Here is a 20,135-nt window from a genome sequence, read left to right as displayed (position 1 = left end):
TTGAAATCATTATTAACATCCGACATTTATCAATGGATGCCGCATCATAATTCCTATAATAGCAATTAAGTTTTTAAGAATTTATTCTTTAACTCCAAAAACTAATGTGAATTTCTTATAACCCTCATTTTTGTGTGACTAAAATTGTAAATTTATAAAAAGTATTCAATTTTAATATATCTTTAAGAATTAGCAAATATATTTTAAAAGATAAAATAAATTAACTAAGAGATCCATGAAAAACTATGAGTATGCACTTACATTTTAAAAAGTAATATATTACTTTTTTGAAGAGGAAACAGGTTTTAAAGTTTTATTGGCATCGTTTATTATCTTAATAAACTTAATGTCTATAAACTGCTATTAATAAGGATTCTCACTCTTTATAGTGATTATAAACACGAAATATCTGTTTGCACCATTTCTCTGAATAATTACATGTTTTATGTGCTTGCTTGCTTCTGCATAAAATATTAAATTCTGCTCTATGATATGAAGTGTATTAGAAAAAGTAGCAATATTTGTTGCTGTCGTGTTTTGCCTCTTGTAATGAAATGCTTGTTTGCATGGGAATGCAGGTCTGCGCTTGTTGCATGTATTTCACTTTTTTCATCGCTTGCGAATGATTTGTGCTTTCGACAGTTCATTGGATATGTCTATTAATGCTGTATTTATTTATATTGTTAAATGTGCTAAATGTTCATTTTTTTATTGTTATATAACATAGATATATCCATCAATACCATAGATCAATCATACCATATATCAGTACCTTAGATATTGACGTGTCCGGGTCTTAGTTTTATCCCTTCGTATTTACATATGCTGGTCAATGAATCACAAATTACGTAAGTGTATTCGGAATGATGCAAAATCACACGAGTTCTGATGGCTATACAATGATGTGATGTATGTTCTGATAGTTTGATTCTGGCTTCCTGTTATTTCTGGAAGGTAAAGGAGGTGAAAGGAAAGGTCAAGGATTACGTTAGCATGCCTCTAATTATGACCATCATTATAATGTTGCACCCCCCCCCCTCTTTCATGGATAATAATGCCATGATCACTATCCATTCAGTAGTGGTTCTTTGAGCCTGACCGACACCTATCAGCTCTGCACCCCCTTCCCCTTAAACTATAAACCAGAGCTTTAAAAACGTTCGGGTAATGCTAACTAATAGGACTTTCTTATTTCGAGGCTCATTAATTTTTGCTTATACCCTACTCTTCGGAAACCGGCCTCGAATTTTGTAGAATCCCAACCAAACGCGAGTAGCATTTCAGATTAAAGGATGTCCAATAAAATAGTGAACCAAGGTATTTCATTCATTGACCAGTAGCTGTAACCTACTGTTTACCTATTGTTTATTGTTCTATGAAATTTTTAACCAGCTATTCAGAAGATCAATACCACATCATGCTTATGTTAAGACACTTGAAGAAATGCTGAAAAACTCTTATCATGAAAGCACTTTTCGTTTAGTTTCTAAAATCTACCCATTATTTGAGTAGGCATTTAGCACAATAATCCTGATTAAACTACGTAAAAATTTGCATTTATTGGAGAAACCAAATAGGACGATGTTTGTAAATTCCATTATAAATCAATGATATAATTATTATGTACGAGTTACACCAAACTTCCACCACAATATTCAGTACTTCTCAGACATAGAAATCGCAATTTTTATTGATTTATATCTGTTCATATTAATATTTTAAAATGAAAATTTATTTTAAATAAATTTTACTTATTATTTATGGATAAATCTCTTCGGAAATCGCGCATTTAAATGTGTGACTTTTTGAAATCAGAGAAGAAGCGTGTTAGAATTCTAGTCAAAAGTTAAATATTTTTATATAGAACAAAGCAAATTTTCGATGCAAAATAAAAATTCTTTGTCACTGAATGTAAAATAATAAAATTCATAGTATAAGAATATATTATATTTTAATTGACATCCAGGAACTAGAATCTTAAAAGTGATTATAGGGTGAATACTTTTATCGGCGTTTCTATTATTAAGAATTTTATTGTTTAACACGTTTACTGACACGACTCACACTGATAATCGGACCATCTATCTAATGAGATGGTCCCTTTATTATTAAACTATAGTAGAGAAGAGAACGTGTCATTAGATGTTTCGGTACAATTAGATAGTAGGCGGGAACCGCAGTCAACGGGTTAACAGAGAGTATTAAAAAAATGACAGTCAAAGAAATCACTGATACTACTTTAATACAAATGCTTTAATCTTGTATAACCTTAAAAGTAAACCTGCATTCATTACAGACAGTGTCAATGGCTGCGATGACACTATTCCAATGAGTTTGGCGAATTATTTGTAGGATTTGGCAGGATAAGAGAAGTTCATAAATAATTGTCCATTATAGAAATTTCAGTGCATAATTGTGAATGATTTTTGTGCAGTGATCTGCGCGCAAGGGCTCATCGCCAAAGATAAGAGCGGGACCAGCGATCCGTACGTTACGGTGCAGGTGGGCAAAACAAAGAAACGCACACGCACAATGCCTCAAGACCTCAACCCCGTATGGAACGAGAAATTTTATTTGTGAGTATGCCTTCTCCTCATTTCCTTTCTTGAATGTTCCATGTTTACATTAAAAATCTGTAAAAGACATTTCATTGACGGAGTGAAAAAGCGAATTTATCAATTATTAACCCTTTGCACTCTGAAAAGTAAATCGATACATAATTATTCACCTAATAATTATGCACCGAAAAATAAATAAATTCAATTTTTTAAGTTGAATTCGCAAGTTTAATTCATTTACATTATCTTATTACTCTGCAGATATTTTTAACAAACAAAATGAAATAAAGAAATAAAATTTCAAAATGACTCGCCGTCTCGAATGGTGAGTGAGAGGCACCATCCGAGGGCAAAGGGTTAATGAATTTAAAATATTTAAGTTAAATATGATGCATATTTAAAAGGAAAATTCGAAAAAAAATCGGTTGTGATAAAATTCAAGTTCAACTCGATAATCTTCACTCCATTTCGCAATCCCTTCGGGTTCTATTCGTCCTTACATACTTGTCTCAATTTTCCAACTGGTTCTGTGCGACATTTGTTTTCTTCAGAGCACCTATTGAGGAGTCAAATCTGTGACCCTTAGTTTCAATCTATAGCGAAAGAATTTTTTAAAATTAGGTAATTTTTCTAAAATGGGCATATGGGTCTCTATTTGGATGTAGGAAGGTGCGTGCTAAATATGTTACAACAATAAATGGAAATATGAGGATATTCATTATCATGGGACAGATACTAAAATAAACGGTAAATAGTGGTTAATCGCTGGGACTAGTACGCTTTTTGTCCTTTCAATATTGCCGAATGAATGCGTAGATGCTTTTGACGTTTTTTATAAATCTAATGAAAATCAACTATTGTATCAAAATGCATTTTGCCGCTGTACTTCAAGTATCCTCAAAGCTAAAAATCATCAAAAAAATCCTCATTCAATATGATACTTTCCCCATCAAATATGATACTTTCACTTCGGTGTACTAGACTGTTGTTATCATCAGACGACTCGAGTATCACGGAATCATCAAATAATCATCATCAAGCTATACGAGACATGAAATATTTTTGTACTCCCAAAGAGTTGTCGTCGAGTCGATTGAGAATATGAATGATACAGAAAGGACCTTAGGATCATCAGGATACATTTTAGCGGGTATTTTTCTTAGAAAGTGAAAGACTTTTACTTAAAAACTAGATATCTGCCATCTTGCGCAAAATGCAATTTTTAGAAACTAAACTGTATCAATGAAAAATTCATCGATAAGGTTTAAGCTTCGTTCCCGAATCATCTAAATCACCAAATAGTCTAAATTCCTAACCGCATAGTAAAACATAGTCATCCATTTTGCAACAAACTCATTAACTCTGGAATGGGAATGTGGGGTTATGATGATTCCAGCTTCTACTCAAACTGAACCTGCCTATTCTATTAATAATTATATATTTTATGTACCGGCATAAAGTCAGTTGAGGATCAAGCACTGCCCTTGATATGTTTGCCGTTTCCCTTTCAAATGACAGATTCTCAAATTCTCTGAATGAAATCGATTTCATGTATGAATCACAAGAAGAAGTTTAGTATCCGGGGGGGGGGCTTAAAAAATATTCTTTTTTAACGAATGGAGTGAAAGTTCGGATATTCAGAACAGAATGCCTCGTTTGATAATTAAATGCGTCACGTTTTCCTCATATTTCCTCATATTTCTAGGTTGGGAGTAATGGACTTATTAATATAAATTTTATATAACTATAAATTATGTATTATTCATATAAAACTTAGTTTTAATAAATATGAATTGTTCCTATCGACATTTTGTGTTCATAAAATATGTTGACAATTGCCAAATGGACTTATTTTATAGCCAGAATCAAATGGATCCCTTTTACGGAATCGTAGTGGTGTGTCTGTCCCAGTGTTAAAAGATAGATGTAAAAGAAAGTAAAGAAAAATTGGGACTGACTTGTATAGGATCACAACAGTCTATTTTCATCTGATATTTTTATTATAGACTAGCCGCCTTTGGCGACCAGCCAGTTCGCCAATCTTAATGTTCGTTAAAATTTTAATAATTAAATATTTTATGCAATTCCAACTTTAATAGATTCTTCAGCAAAATATTTTAAAACTTCAAATTTTGATAGTCATATAATTCACTCATAATATTATAAAGGCCTTCAGTCATAACGTGATATGTATCTCTCTCATTTTCTGTTACCCCTCGTAGAATTTAGGCTTTAAATTAAAGTGTAAATGATTAATCTGCAATTAATATAATATTTTTTACTGAAACAAAGCATTTTTTTTATTAATATGATTACTGATAATAGAGTCACTGAGCGTTTAAACTTTATGGGCACTAAAGAATATCTTTCTTAATTTATGTTATATCTCAAGAATTTGTCAACAAAGTTTTCTCAGATTCATCATGAACAGATCGATTCATTAACAATGTTTCATTTTAAATGCATCAAACACTAAGAAAATAAAATGAATCGTTTAAAATAATCTGTCTAAAACAGGTTTAAAAAAACTATTTAAAAAACGATGCACTTAAAACTATAAGCATATGCAAAAAAATATATAACTAACATAAATACAATTCAATTACAAAAGCATGCAACTAACCTAAAAATAATTTAAATCATTGAAAACAGGTTAAAAAAAACTACTTAAAAACGATGTACTTAAAACTATAAGCATATACAAAAAATATATACCTAACATAAATACAATTTACTTACAAAAGCATGCAACTAACCTAAAAATAATTTAAATCATCCGTTGATAGTGGTTGTCATGACAACAATCAGAACAATGCGCATGCGTGAATTTTCTTCGCCAGTTAGGTAACGCAAATGCGTGAATTTTTCTACGCCAGTTGGGATAACGCTATGCAGATTAGACATTTTTAATTTTCTTTATTCTGTGTTATTTTAATTCAAAAGTACTTCAGAATGAATCTGAAACATGGATTAATTAACAATGTTTAATTTAAAATGCATCAAACATTAAGAAAATAAACAGAATCGTTTGAAATAATCCACCGAAAAATGTTAACCCTAGCCTCATGACTGTTGGGAGAAAAATAAACTGAAGCCTTACTCATTTGGCGGTGGGGAAAATGGAAGATTTTTTTGGCGGAAAAGTTGGCGGTGGAGAAAATGGAAGATTTTTTTGGCGGGAAAGTTAGTTTTTGATTAATAATTAAAATTTCAAAAAAAGGGACCCCAGGTGCACATTCCCGACCTCTAAGGTATACATGTACCAAATTTGATAGCTGTATGTCAAATGACCTGGCCTGTAGAGCGCCAACACGCACGCACACACACACACACACACACACACACATTGAGCTTTATTATAAGTATAGATGAAGAACTCAAATCGATACCAAACTAGACATGCAATCAAATATTAGTATTAATTTTTGTCCAAACTTAATCGTAGCATTTAAATGTGCCTGAAAATACCATCTAGATTTAATATATAACTTAAATGAAAAATATGTTGCGGATTTCTTGATTTGAAATTCTTTTTAAACATCTCTATCGGGATAATGACAAGAGTTTGTGTTCAATCAGTCGTTTAAAATTAGTCATTGTAGCTCCTGTTTAAGCACCCAGCTGGGAGAATGATTTGCTGGCAAGCTGCCAAGCCAAGCAGAGGAAGCTCATCACTTCGATCGTGTTCCGATCTAGCGAATTTGTGTCTGTTGCTCCTGAACCGGTCGATGAGGTTCTCATGGGCCGGACAATGGAACCGGACAACTGTTGAATGTTTCTGAAAAACTTTCGTCTTCTCATCATGTGTATGTTGGATGATCTGGAGAATGGATAAGACAGAGATAAGAATTTACCGCATTGTAATTGAAAATGTGGAATGATTCGAATATTGTTTTTTGTATGAAAAATTTAGTTCTCTTAAGTTTACAAAAATGTACAAGCTTATTTATTGTATTGTTGGTCATTTGAAAGCGAATTTCAAAATTATATGGCAATAGCGAATTTTAATGATCTGTCTTTACAACTGTTAAGGCTTCTTTATATCATATTTCTCTTGATTCAATATTCAGGTGAACATTATTATGAATAACGTATCGTCTGGAGAAGAGAAAATAATTCTAAAAGAACAGGCTTATAGTAATTATCCATTTTTAAATTCAGTTTTTTTAGAAGCTGAGGAACTTCCAAGAAAGATTTGCCTCTTTTTTATTAAATGCTAAAAATCAATTTGTTATTTAATGAAAATCTTTAAAAATGATAAATGTCGGTATTTATATATTTTTTGACATTAATGGACTGCAATCTGATGTAATACATCACTACAAGGCAATTTTCTCATCATCAGATCGAAACTGTGTCATTATGTCTATCACTTTTAATTCCATTCACCAATAATCCCACGTTTAGTCTTTTGATTTCCTCTTCAAATTCTCAAATTAATCTCAGTTTCAAATTTTTTGTTCAAGCATTCTACCAATGATGAATGAATGAACGATTGTATTTTTAATTTCTTGAATATAACTGTCTTTACATCAGTATATTTATTTAATTTTTCCGGGAAAAATTATATGCCTTATTTTTTCATTTTATTAGTTCATATTCTTATTTATAAGAATTTTTTTTCCCTTTTTAATCTTATTTTATAAACTTTTTAAAAGTTCGAAAATTTGAATTTGAATAGTCTTTGTTAGAGAAAATGCATCATTAGAAAGGAAAATATTTATGAGAAAACCGTAGAAAAATCGACTTGCAAATATCAACATGTTAATGTGTAATCACCAGAAACAAATATCCGATTTAAAATCTTTGGTACACATTGTCATTAATTCTAGGTAATTAAACTCAAAAAAATGTTAATCTGTAACTAATCATTCAGCTCATAGACTATAAATTAAGAATAAATAAGTTTTTTTATTCCCTTTATTTATTTCAAATAAATTCGCATAATTTGGAGAATTATTATAATATTTCAATTAAAAAACAGAAAAGTGATAACATTTTGTTTTTACACTCTTGGCAGATAATAAATGCACAGTTAGCTTTGTCACAGTAGTTGCGTATGTAATTTGTTTATTTGCGTTTCTCAAATGGACTGGAAGCACAAATTCCGAGTTTGTTTGGCACATGCTTAATCATAAATGTTTCAATGCACGAAATATCTTTAATATTTATTAAGATTGAAAATAGTTACAACGACAGAACGCCTTATTTAAGTGCAGCCAACTTCCGCACTGTTACAGTAAAAATATTAAGCTATCACCTTCGGATCACTCGTTATGAAAGTGCCTCCGCTAAAGTGGGAGTCTAGAGTTAAAAAACATGAGAGTTGCAAGGATTTACAATCAACCAATTCATGTCATATCACAGTCACACGTCATTAAACTTTTCTTCTCACAATCCGTTCGTTAAATCCTTTTTCTCCACCTCATACAGAGAGGCGAAAGAGATCTAATCCCACAAAAGGCTTTATTTTGATTTTTAAAAAATGAATCGTCTTCATATTTATATATTTGGAACAAATTAGAAGCGATTTCAAGCATTCGCATTGCTTATTATTATTTATTTTTTTATTTAAGAGATTGTCAAATCAACTAAATAGAGGAGTCGCTTTACGAACATCGCTAATAACAGTTTTTTAATAACTTTTAATGTTTTTTGTACCTATCTCATTGCACTGTAAATTTTAAAACATATTAATTACCAAGTCTCATTCTTTACCAAGGTAAATTGCTGGATTGTCTTTACCAACTCCTTATAGGGAATTTTGATCTGAGAAATAAAATAGGGTTTTGTCAAGTGTCAGTTTGGACAACTTTTGCGTTGAAAGCATTATCAATACTTGGTTTTGCAAATACATTTTCCATCTCGCTTCACTGTGACTTCTTCCGTTTCCACTTTTGCAACTCTCGCATAATGTTTTCCCTCCTTAATAATGACAAACTTAAATAAGTCCGCATTTTTGATTCTATGGAGCACTGCACTACATTGTTGACAGGTCGATCCACTCCTATTGCATAGTTTGATTTTTCCTCAGGAATTACTTTTGTTTTTATTGACGAATTTTCATAGTATGGAACTAAAAAAGAAATAATATCAATATCAATAATATTTTTAAAGCAACATTCCCAGCAATTTATTCTTGATTCGTAACAAATGTGTCCATGTTTCATTCGAAAACTATTAAGCCGTGTTCTAGGTGACATTGTTGTCACTCTAAATGGAGCACTTTGGAAAGGGAAATGAAATTTTTCTTATTTAGATACATTAACAGCTGGTTGAGATGCAGTTATGATAGGATCTTCCTCTGTTTAAAAAAGGGAGAAGTATTGAATTCAGTCATTTTTTATTGTGTGGACAGTGGCGTATTATGACAATATAAGGCCACAAGCCCTAAATTATTTTGAGGCCTCTCCTGGAAAAACTATATCGATGACAAGAAAGTAACTGGAACTAAACTAATTTGAGCTTTCAGCTTGATCTTCATGCCAGTTTTCAAATATCGTTTTATAATTTAAAAGAAATTCCTATATATTATTTAACGCATCTATAGTTTTATTTTGTGCATAGAATATATTTTTTATCAATGCAATATATACATTTATATGCATGCAAAATATGATTTTAGGAACAATATTTGATTTGAAGCAAGAGTCTTGGGGTTCCTTAATGATTTTTATTCTTTATAATTTCAAGGAAATAGTCCAATTTTTATACACTATAAGGATTCTTTGTCAAAGGCCTATTAAGTACTCTGTAGCGTAAGAAGAAGCAGGCAGAAAGTACGGAAATAGAAAATATTTTGAACTGATATAGTTTGACAAAAGAATTTGCCAGCGCAGCATTTGGAGAATCAATGCATTCCGTGAGAAAAATACAATCCCACGCAACTCAGAAGCTAAAAATACAGGACATATTTTTTAGAGGATAAATTAATTATAAATTGTAATGAAGCTCTCATTATATATATAGAGAGAGAGGAAAGAAAGTCCGAGAAAATGCTTTCCTCCACAAAAATACGTTGTTACACAAACAAAGTTCATGTGTTTTAAATTATCGCAATTGCACGTACAGACCAATAAACAATCAATTCTTCGACAGAAAATCTATAAATGTGTTGCAAAGAGTACGCAACCCATTTGTCAGGTTCAAGACTTTTTAAGCTGTTTGTTTTGTTTTTTAGCTATAATGTTCACAGACTCATAGATAGACATAATTCCCGAACTGAGCTTTATGGACTCTGGAAAGTCTGAAATGTTGAGATTTGTCAAATTTGTTTTTTGATTAATACAATATTTTCTCTTTGTATATGTTATACTTGTAAATAAAAATGGGCTTGAGTCATAAATCATTAATTTTTTTATAAATTATAATATAATAATATTTAAATTATAACAAATAACAGTTAATAATTAGTAATAACAGTTAATAATTAATAGCAGACTAATCTTACTGCTTAAGTAATAAATGCTATTTTTAGAACTGGTTCTCAGAGACGAAAGCGGATTCTCTTACTGAATGAGGGCTATCTTTATAATATTGTCTTTCTTAGAAAATATATTATTTATTTTGTGTTGTTTTATGTGAATGCTTGTTGTTTCAATCATGGAGTATGCATTTCCCTTTTTCTCTTTCTTCTAGCGAATGCCATAATTCCTCCGATCGCATCAAAGTACGAGTGTGGTAAGCTTCATTTTAATGTACTTTAATTTCATTTTGCTTAAAACATGGATTACAAAATATTTTGTAATCTATTTTTTATTCATTTCCTAAGACATTAGAGGTCTGACATTTTGTATGTTAGCATTTATCCAACGGAAATATATTAATATTTTCAGAGCTTAATGATTGGCTAATCAATTTATTTTAATTAAACTTTAATTTCATTTGATAGTTAATTTAAGCTAAAATTATAACAGAATTCAAAAATATTTGCTATCATTAAATAATATATTAAGGACTGAGATACAGGTCATAATAAATATTAAAAGCATTTCAAGATATAGCTTTCATTAATGTAATAAAAGTAGAGAATCATTATTATTAACAAAAATATAGGAATCAAGAAAACTTAAAAGAATGACATTAAAAAATTATATCGCAAAGGAATTATAGTTAGCCTATAGCCTAACTATAGCGCCGCATAGGAAAAGAGACTTTTCAGACATCGAAGGTGATTGCGGGCCGATTACTTTGAACAGGCCGTTTTCACAAAGTCGCCATGGGAGTTCGCCCCGATGAAAAAGCGACTTTCATAGGCGACAGAAAAAAATATGGTCAGAATCCGATGTCGCGCGAATGCAATGGCGAAATACGGACGAGTTATACCCGACTCATGCAATCATTTGGCTACCACTCTTGCTGCTTGGGTAAGCTGTGATGAATAATATCATAGGAAAGAAAAAATCCACTAATTTTTGTTAAAACTTAAAATATATAGACAGAAGATTTTAAAAATATATATATTTATTATGGCATATTGCCGTCCAGGGTCAAACATTATCACTTATTTCTTCAGATCTGACAAGAAATTCATTTTCATTTATATTTTAGGCATCCCATCCTAAAACTCATTGATTAATTCCTTATTCTTCATTACCGCTTCCAGGAATTTTGAAGTTTTGGTTTCGCTTTCAGAATCTGAATCGAATAATTCTGAATGATTGTTGCGTGAAAAATTCTAAAAAGACTATCATGTTTTCAGGGACGAAGACAACGATTTAAAGTCTAAACTTCGTCAAAAGCTGACGAGGGAGTCGGACGATTTCTTGGGTCAAACCATCATCGAAGTACGCACACTCAGCGGCGAAATGGACGTTTGGTACAACTTAGGTATGGCCTCAATCCCCTTATATTTGTTCAATAACTGTTTCTGACTTGTTTTATCGCAATTAACTCTTTCGATACAAGTGTTCTTATTTGTTTGAACGAGTATTTCTGCTTCAGTTCAAACATTTGCATATAAAAGAAGATCGATACAAATTATAATTTTGTCGACTGAGCTTAACGTTTTTCAAATTCTAGTAGAGCACATGATCTTAAAATCAAATATCTATTCTTGTCTAAATTTTTAAAAATTATCATTGTAGGGAATTTTATTTACAATAAAATCAATGAAAAGAAGAAAATGTAAAAAGGATATCTTAATAGGGTTTAAAGAATATTTCGACACTTTAACGATGTAAATATTTATTTCTGTCTACTTTATTCTTTGACATATTTAACCATTACAAAATCTCTTTTAAAAATAATTTATTTAGGCACTCTTTCCTTTCTTTTGAATGAGATAATCTCTCAGATATGTCAAATAAATTCTGCTGGATAAAAAATACATTTTTTTTCGGACGTAATCGAGAGGTCAGTTGGTACAGAAAATCGTGCACCCGCAACACTTTCGCAGTCATGGTTCAGTATTTCTGCTAGGGACTTCCAAGGAGTTTTTCAGTCCATATACCAAGTCTATTTGCCAAAAAAGGAGGTCCGACACGCTATTAGGTGGTATCCCATTATTTTTGCCACCACAGAATATTTTGAGTTTGAGCTAGGCACTGTTTTGGCTATGTTGTCTGCCACTTTTCCGTCATAAACTACATGCTCCTTGATTCGTGAGACTTGAATACTGGAATTTCCAAAGAGAAAGGAGAATGTATCTTTCTTGTTGGCTATTGGATTTTGAAAAGCGAAATTTGTATGCTTGTTCTAATGTCGGTGTAAGTAGTGATTGTCTCTGATAAGAGGAGTGAATTTGCAGAAAAGACTTCTTTATTGATTACGAGTACTTGTAAGACTGTATTTTTTCAACCTAGTGATCTGCTACTATTGTGTGCCTCAATGACACAATATGCAGCCCCGATTCCAGATAACGATATTGATGCATGTATGCAAATCTTGAATTTTGTGAACCACTGTCTTCCAGCGAGATCTGGTATGATTGGAATATGTTTAGAGAGATATGTCAACCAACTTGCAGTTCTGTATTCAAATTAATACGAGTTGCTGAGTGATATATCATGAACTGCTGACATATCATGGAACCTGTAAAGTTCGGTCATTCTTTTCTGCATCTGTATCGGGAGGTGAAGTTAAGTGTAGAACAAGGATCACCTGAAATGCTGCCATCGACGTGGTCTTGTAAGTTCCTGTAACAGCTAAGAGGAGGCCTCTTTGGATTGTTGCTCATATACAGATAAATTATTCTTACTTAAATATTTGTGTCAAAACAACTTCCAAAAGGATGCTGAAAATACTGATTTTCCTCCCTAGTTTATTCATTGAGGGAAGCTATATTTTCATGTTGTGGCATTTTAGACGCATGTAACTGGAGATTGTGAGTGTCTGAAAACTCATGAGTAGCAAAGTAACGTAGTGCACTACAATGGCTCTAGCATTAAAATTTGGACTACTAATATGGCATATTTTTCATTTGAAATGTACCTGTTGACTCGGCGGCAGAATTTACACGATATCCATGGAGTAAATGTAACCATGTTCTAGTAGACAATCGCCGTCATAAATATCCAGATCATGTCATTATTTCACGACTACTGCGATTCTTCTAGCATAGCATCTGCAGCTATATTTCCACTGTAAAAAAAATAAGTAAATAGTTTTGATTTACCCTGTAAATCTGAATTGATTTAGCATCCTGTAATTTTGGATTAAAGAAATTTGGAACATCATTAGAATGAAAATACTCTCTTTAAACGATTAAATTAATCTTTCACTGAATTGAGAAAATAGGACAACCTTCTTGCCCAAATCTGCTTACCTCATGAATGTTGTTTTCTTTCAGAGAAGAGGACGGACAAGTCTGCCGTATCGGGTGCCATTCGGCTGCACATTAGCGTAGAAATCAAGGGAGAGGAGAAAGTCGCTCCTTACCATGTGCAGTACACATGCCTACATGAGGTGAGAGGACATATTCTTTCATTCTTATTCAGTTCGCATCAGTTTCTCTTTGAAATAATTAATTCTTAATCTTGATTTGATTTATGGTATAATCTTTGTAATAATGGTGTTTCTTCAAAATATTGAACCTTTCCAATATCATTGAAATTTTTCTTATGAGGGAATTTCAGACAAGAACAGCTGTGATGCTGTTCTACTTAATGTATCTATACACCTCTGTGTTCATATGAAACAAACAACTAATTGCCCGCTGCCTACATTAATGAAATAGGTCTGTATAGTTGGATTGGAAACTCTTGACTGCTCTCTCTACTAGCAGCGAATCGGACCATCAAGACTTTCTAAATGTAACTCATTAAGAATATAAACTTTATTCAGTCGTGGAACTTTCTGAAGCTCTTCCCATTCATTTATCCTCATTAAGTGTCGTCGGCGATCGTTACGAGAAGGTTGTAAAAGTTAAATTGAGTCTCGCATGAGATCGTTATGAATTAAGTGTATTGATACAACCTAGACTTTAAACTGCCTCGTAAATTCTGGAAGCTGAATGAACGAGAAATAAAGTGCAGCACTCCCTAGCTGTAATGATTCGTGTCATAAAAGACTTGGACATCCTGCTAATCTGTGTCATTTCGAAATTTTACAGCATATTTGCATGTAATTGTATAGTATTTTCTAAAGATCAGTAAGTTGCTACAAGGATTTTAATTTCCCGTATTTCAATAGAAAATCTCATAATAGATAGAAAATTTAGTCTCGAAATTTTAATAGATGACTCTCACGACAAAAAAAAATGCCAATTTTTAAATTATGCCTGTCCACGAACAACTGAAGTAATACACAATTCAAAATTATCTCAAAACAAAAAATTAGAAAAATAAAATTTGATTTGTGGTCTTTATACCAAAATTGAATGCTTCGATCATTTTTGGACGACGCCTTTGAACACAGTCTGCCTATTCCTTTCTGCCTATGTCTGTCTATATTACTCAGAAATACAAAGAGCTAGAGTAGTAATATTTGGTATATAGTTTTATTAGCATAATTTTAGATCCGTATTAAATTTAGGGCTGAACTTATGAAAAAAAACCTGCCTATTCGTGCTATGCGAATGTGACAATACTAAAACACACGCTAAATAGATGAATCTTGGTATATGGTCTTGACATCATAATTGTTGATCTATATCAAATTACAGACCCAGGAATCCATACTCCTTTCTGTTGATTAAGCAAGGAAGATTAACAAATGCAAAAAATATAGTGAGGAACATGGTTAACGCAATAAAACCAGACCATTAATAAAGATTCCCTGTTTGTTTATCACCTTGATTAAATTATTTCATATATGTAAACAAAGTATTTCCATTTTTGTGAGAATATCTAGAACTGGATTTTTTTTTCAGAATCTTTTCCATTATCTGTGTGAACAAAACGAAAACGGAGATGTAAAATTGCCTGAAGCCAAAGGAGTAAGTAAACTATCTGTTTGGAACGTCCTTTAGTTTCTTTTTAAGAAATATAATACAATTTTAATAATTAAAAGTTTGGTAAATTGTTTTGTAAGCTATTAATAATTAATTAAATTTATTTTTACAATAAACAATAGAAAGGTATAATAGAAATTTTTTAAAGCACGGATAGTTTTCAAAGCCTTTTTTCATTAGTAAAATATGATAGGCAGAACAACATTCATCCCAAGGTCGCAATGTGCTGATGGATGATAATATAATACGAAATAGAGATTATAGAGGCTGGTCCCACTAAGTAGTCCTCCCTGTCCAGTGGAAGCATCTAATCTGATTTCAGAAAACTGTAATCACCCTCTTTCAAACTACAGGCAAAGAATATGTGTGGAGATGGCCCCTTCCAATTGCGGTCGACAATTACATACGGAACCAGCTCCTTTACTTCTTGGCGCGGACAACTCGTTCCTTTTGTAGAAGAATAACTAGCGAATCTTACCATAGCATTCTGATCGACTAAGTTTGTTCATTTTTCCTTGGAGAATTATCATTCATTCAAGATGACAACTCACTTATCTACTCCGATCAAGAATGGTTGGAAGACCATGACGATGAAAACATCTCCTCTGGACTCCTCATCCCCCTCCCATCCACTTGATTGAGCATTTATGTGAATCCAGATTTCGTGCTCGGTTTCCACTTCCAGTCATATTTTCGGAATTGGAGATATAAAGAATTGCTTCGAATTTCTCTAATTGTTTTGCGTGACCTTTTCTCTTCCATCTCATACAATCTGTGATAGAGGACGTACCTGCCGCCCATTTATTTTTATTTTCGGAAAAGTAATTCGATGCATAATTATTCATCTAATACAAGGAGTTGCTTCATATAATGGTTTCAAGTTGAATTTCTCCGGAAAATTAACCTATGCTTGTAGGTATTTTTAACAATCGAAATTAAAGAATAAATAAAAAATCAAAATGATACATCATTATGAATGGTGCCTGAAAGGAGATATTCGTGTAAATGATTAATAAAGATTTTCTCCTCCAATTACTTACATTTCGCTGATATAAAATCTTTGCTATGATCTGTTGATTTGATTTTGATAACATTTCAGTTTTAACAATTATAATGAGAAATAAAATCAGTATTCTAAGAAAAAATAGATTACGATGCATTAAAATGAGATAATAGATGTATAGTCCATGATTAGATATTGCGACTAAGGGATGATTAAGAAGGACGACTAAAAGATTAACGCGCAAGATGATTGCAAAAGAAACTTTGCAGATGTATGATACTCTTGTTCAAGGGAAAGAAATGAAAAACAGAGAAACAATATTAAAGCAAATATTTTTATGTTTCTGACATTTTAGATGTGCCTGTCCTCGTATGCATTGTTATTTTGCACGCGGTATATGATAACTACTTGAATCTCACGTTAGATTGTATCTTTCAAATTAGTTACGCTGTTTACGGACTTGATGCCTACATTTTTGATTTCAGATATCCTTACAGTCAGAAATCCCCATCAGACAAATCAGAGGGCATTAGAGGAACATGAAATGACAGGAGAAAATAACAAAACACTGTATTAACTAACATTTGACAGAAGGCTCTTTTAGTATGTAATGCCATTTTGCATCCATATGATGTCATTCATATAGCGAGTTTCGGTAGTGCAATTCGGGAATGACGTAATTAATCAACATTGATTCATAAAGAACACTCGTTACTGTCATACGCTGGTGGCCCTTGAAAAAAAATAATCTCTTCAAAACAACTTGGGTCTCGATGGTTGGTGGTACGGTCATTGGGACCAAAAGTATCCAGATTCAAAACCGATTCCACAATAAAACCTCAGTAAGTGTTCGGTAAATCAAGCGGGACGATATATCCTCCCATAATGTGGTGTAAAAATTTAGAAAGTAGTTGCCTGATCAAATATTGTCCTCATTCAACCTGACGGTGCAAATTACGAGATCCATCCCATAGCAATTCAAGAGCCGCTTCAAAAAGGATATTAATATACCTTTTAAACCTTTTTTGATACCCTTTTATATGTATTAAAGGGTATCAATATAACACTCTTTTATATGTGCATAAAAGGAAAGGATATTGAAACAACATTAATTCATAAAAACTAATTCTTCAAAAATTAAGATCCAACGATGAAGGTTTTTGCTATCTCGTCCCATACTTGCTTCGTGTAACATCACATTATAGAAATGAATGCTTTCAGCTCCTCGAATTTAAGCTATAAATAAACAAGAAGTGTGCCTCATCGGCTCACAGAATGCGTTAAAGCCAGCAATTATTGGCATCATACTGAATAATTATTTCTTTAGTTGGTGAATATTTATCCATACTGATGCAAATACATAAGTATATAAAAAACAGAGCGCAAAATTTTCCGTACCATAGAAATGCTACTCTCTGAAACAGTTATATGACCGTCAGTTGCACTCGTGAAGCTCTTCCTGCGTTTCCAACACAATCTCCACTTATTGCTTGATGCGCTACGGCTTCAACCTTCATTGGAACAGAAGGTCATCCAGAATAAAATCAATCGCAAATGTCTTCAGATTTACATATCAAGTCTCATCCAACTCACTCAGAATACTGGTCTTGATGCAGCCGATGATTTCTGCTGTAGACTAGAAATGTGTCTAAGGTCCATTTAAATAAAAGTTTTATCATTTCGTTGCGCGATTATTTTGAAACAGGTATATTGTTCAAGTTGAAAGGCAAGACGCAACATTCAAGTAACATCAGTCCTGGAATTATCTACAATTGAGCTTCAAAACTGTATATTTTCGTAGTTTTTTTATGGTTTCTGGGGAGATTAAGCAGCCTTGCCTACCTCATCATACTTGACCATTTCCCATATAATATTTTATTTCTGTTGCCACGAATGGCATATTCACTAGGCTGTCGTATATCGGTCGAGCATTTTATAATCATCCTGCATAGTGTAAATAGTAATCCTAATATGAATGGCTTTCGAATATATACATGTAATACCAAGTACTAACATTCAAACGTTTAATTTCTTTTAAAAAACTAACGTATCCACATCATTTGAAATTTTTATGTAATTTATGTCATAATTGCATTTTCGTTGTTAACAAATATTGGGGTGCCCCATAAATTTCTTTTTTAAAATGCAAAATGAATATGCGACATTTATTGCTTGAAGTTGATTTATTGCTTTATTTATGAACCGTTCTTCTCTGTCACTTATTCCGATCACTCAGAACGCTTCGCCAAAGTTGTTGGAATTTACTTGCAGCATATTTGTCGTGCCGTGTTTTATTTTCGTTTATGTATTGGAACCGTCTGTCGTGGAGAATTTTTTTTAATGACAAAAGCAAGAAATAGTGGAACGAAATCTGATAAGTAGGAGGATGCGATAGAATATCCCAATCAAAGCGAAGCACCTTTTTGCTTACAGTTACTATAGCTTGCAATTTTGCATTGTCGTGATGGTGAAGTCCCGTCGGTTTTCCAATTCTGACTATTTTTCTACAAAGGCTGCTTTTAGTTTATCAAATGGCTTGCTGTATTTTTCACTTTGAGGAAGGAGTTCCTTCTAGAATGCATCTTTCTAGTCCCTTCAAATGAACTAAAGAACATTCTTCAGGCGATAGTTCAAAGTTTTCTGTTCTTAGACTAAGACCTGGATTTGATGCAAAATCCGTTATCTCTTAAGAATGCTTTGCACAATTGCATTTTTTTAAAGTAATTGAACATATCATTAATTTTTTGAAGTAATTTAAACATATCAATCCAAAGCCAAGCAAGTTATCCAAAGGAAGCAAATGCTTTTTCCTAACCATATTGATCGGCGTAGAAAATGGTTTCAAAACAGACTGTCACAAAAGAAATGTTCTTTAAAAGAGTTCTGAGAAAACTGAAATTGTTGCCACAATCGGTTAATAGATATACCCGCGTGTTTATTTAATTTGCTAATTTTTTGCTTTTTAAATTTTTTAATTGCCTATCTTCGGCAAATTTTATTATTTACAAATTATGCTTCAATGATGCTGTTGGAATATTATGTACTCTTCTGCTTGGGCCATTTAGACCTCTCCACTTTTTCTTTTTATGCTCTTTTTTTTTCTTTGGCTGTGTCTAGCTTCTAGTACACAAGATTATGAAAAAAAAAATTTGAATAGCTAGTCTTTTGATAGCTATTTAAATTCTATTTTTCTTTAATTTTATTTATGAGCTTTTACCGGTGTAACGCCACTTTTGGCACACACACCTAATCATCATCAGAATATGCATAGATAAAGTCAGGGTATGAAAGAAACTTATGGGACACCCTAATACACATTTGAGTTATATGAAATGCAAGTAGTTAGTAAAAAATTGCAGGCACACAGAATACATTTTTTTAAATATTTAAGTACATTGAAGTTCGATTTTTTTTTCCAGGATGATGCATGGAAAGTTTATTTCGATCAACCTGCTCAAGACATAGTTGACGAATTTGCCATGAGATACGGTATCGAATCCATTTATCAAGCTATGACGTGAGTACTTTCAACAGCTCTCTATGTTAATATTTTCTTAAAAAACTCTAGCGAGTTAAACTGCCTTGCCTTTTGATGTGTTTACACACATACTAAAGCTTGATTTTGACTTAAATTTTATTATTATTATTAATAATAATCCACTGGGAGAAATTTATGATTTAAAAAATACCCTATCTGCATAAATAAGAATCATAGAAAGAAAAGAAACGATAAGAATATAAACCAACACAAATTGCTGCCGTTTCAAGAAATCACATTTTAATGAATGTGTTCTTGAAAGAGATGATAATAAATAAGAAGTGTTTTTTACCCACTCGTCAATAGACCGAAATACAGCTATAATTCAAAGAAGAAATTTCGAATTTGTTTTATTTGTCAAAACATTTCGTTAACTTTGGATTTATAATATTCAAAGACATCCAGGATGTGAGATACTCAATACATCAATTGTACATCAATACATCAACAGCAGCATAAAGTATGTAAAGTATGTACAGCAGCAGCATAATGCAATAAATAAATAATTATTATTTATTTTATTGCATATAATAAATAATTATTATTTATTTATGCAATAAAATAATGATCTTTCTCACTTTTTCCATAAATCCTTAATTTTAAAATTCAATTAATGTTTCCAATACCATATTTTAATATTCTAAT

General features: G+C 32.1%; 1 protein-coding gene across 5 annotated transcripts in view; it reads left to right on the top strand.

Annotated features, from left to right (window-relative positions):
• The window catches only part of LOC129972515 (protein unc-13 homolog B-like), a 496,213-nt gene that overhangs the window by 434,261 nt on the left and 41,817 nt on the right, over nt 1-20,135 (top strand). For all 5 annotated transcript variants that reach the window (XM_056086676.1, XM_056086675.1, XM_056086674.1 and 2 more), the window contains 6 exons: nt 2,435-2,576; nt 10,197-10,238; nt 11,260-11,387; nt 13,348-13,463; nt 14,869-14,934; nt 19,372-19,469. In XM_056086676.1, coding sequence (XP_055942651.1) covers nt 2,435-2,576; nt 10,197-10,238; nt 11,260-11,387; nt 13,348-13,463; nt 14,869-14,934; nt 19,372-19,469 — 592 coding nt within the window. The remainder of the gene's footprint in view (nt 1-2,434; nt 2,577-10,196; nt 10,239-11,259; nt 11,388-13,347; nt 13,464-14,868; nt 14,935-19,371; nt 19,470-20,135) is intronic.

This window comes from Argiope bruennichi, chromosome 6, assembly GCF_947563725.1.
Source record: "Argiope bruennichi chromosome 6, qqArgBrue1.1, whole genome shotgun sequence".
Lineage (NCBI taxonomy): Eukaryota > Metazoa > Arthropoda > Arachnida > Araneae > Araneidae > Argiope > Argiope bruennichi.
The sequence above is the reverse complement of the archived record's forward strand: the minus strand, read 5'-3'. Positions and strand labels throughout refer to the sequence as shown.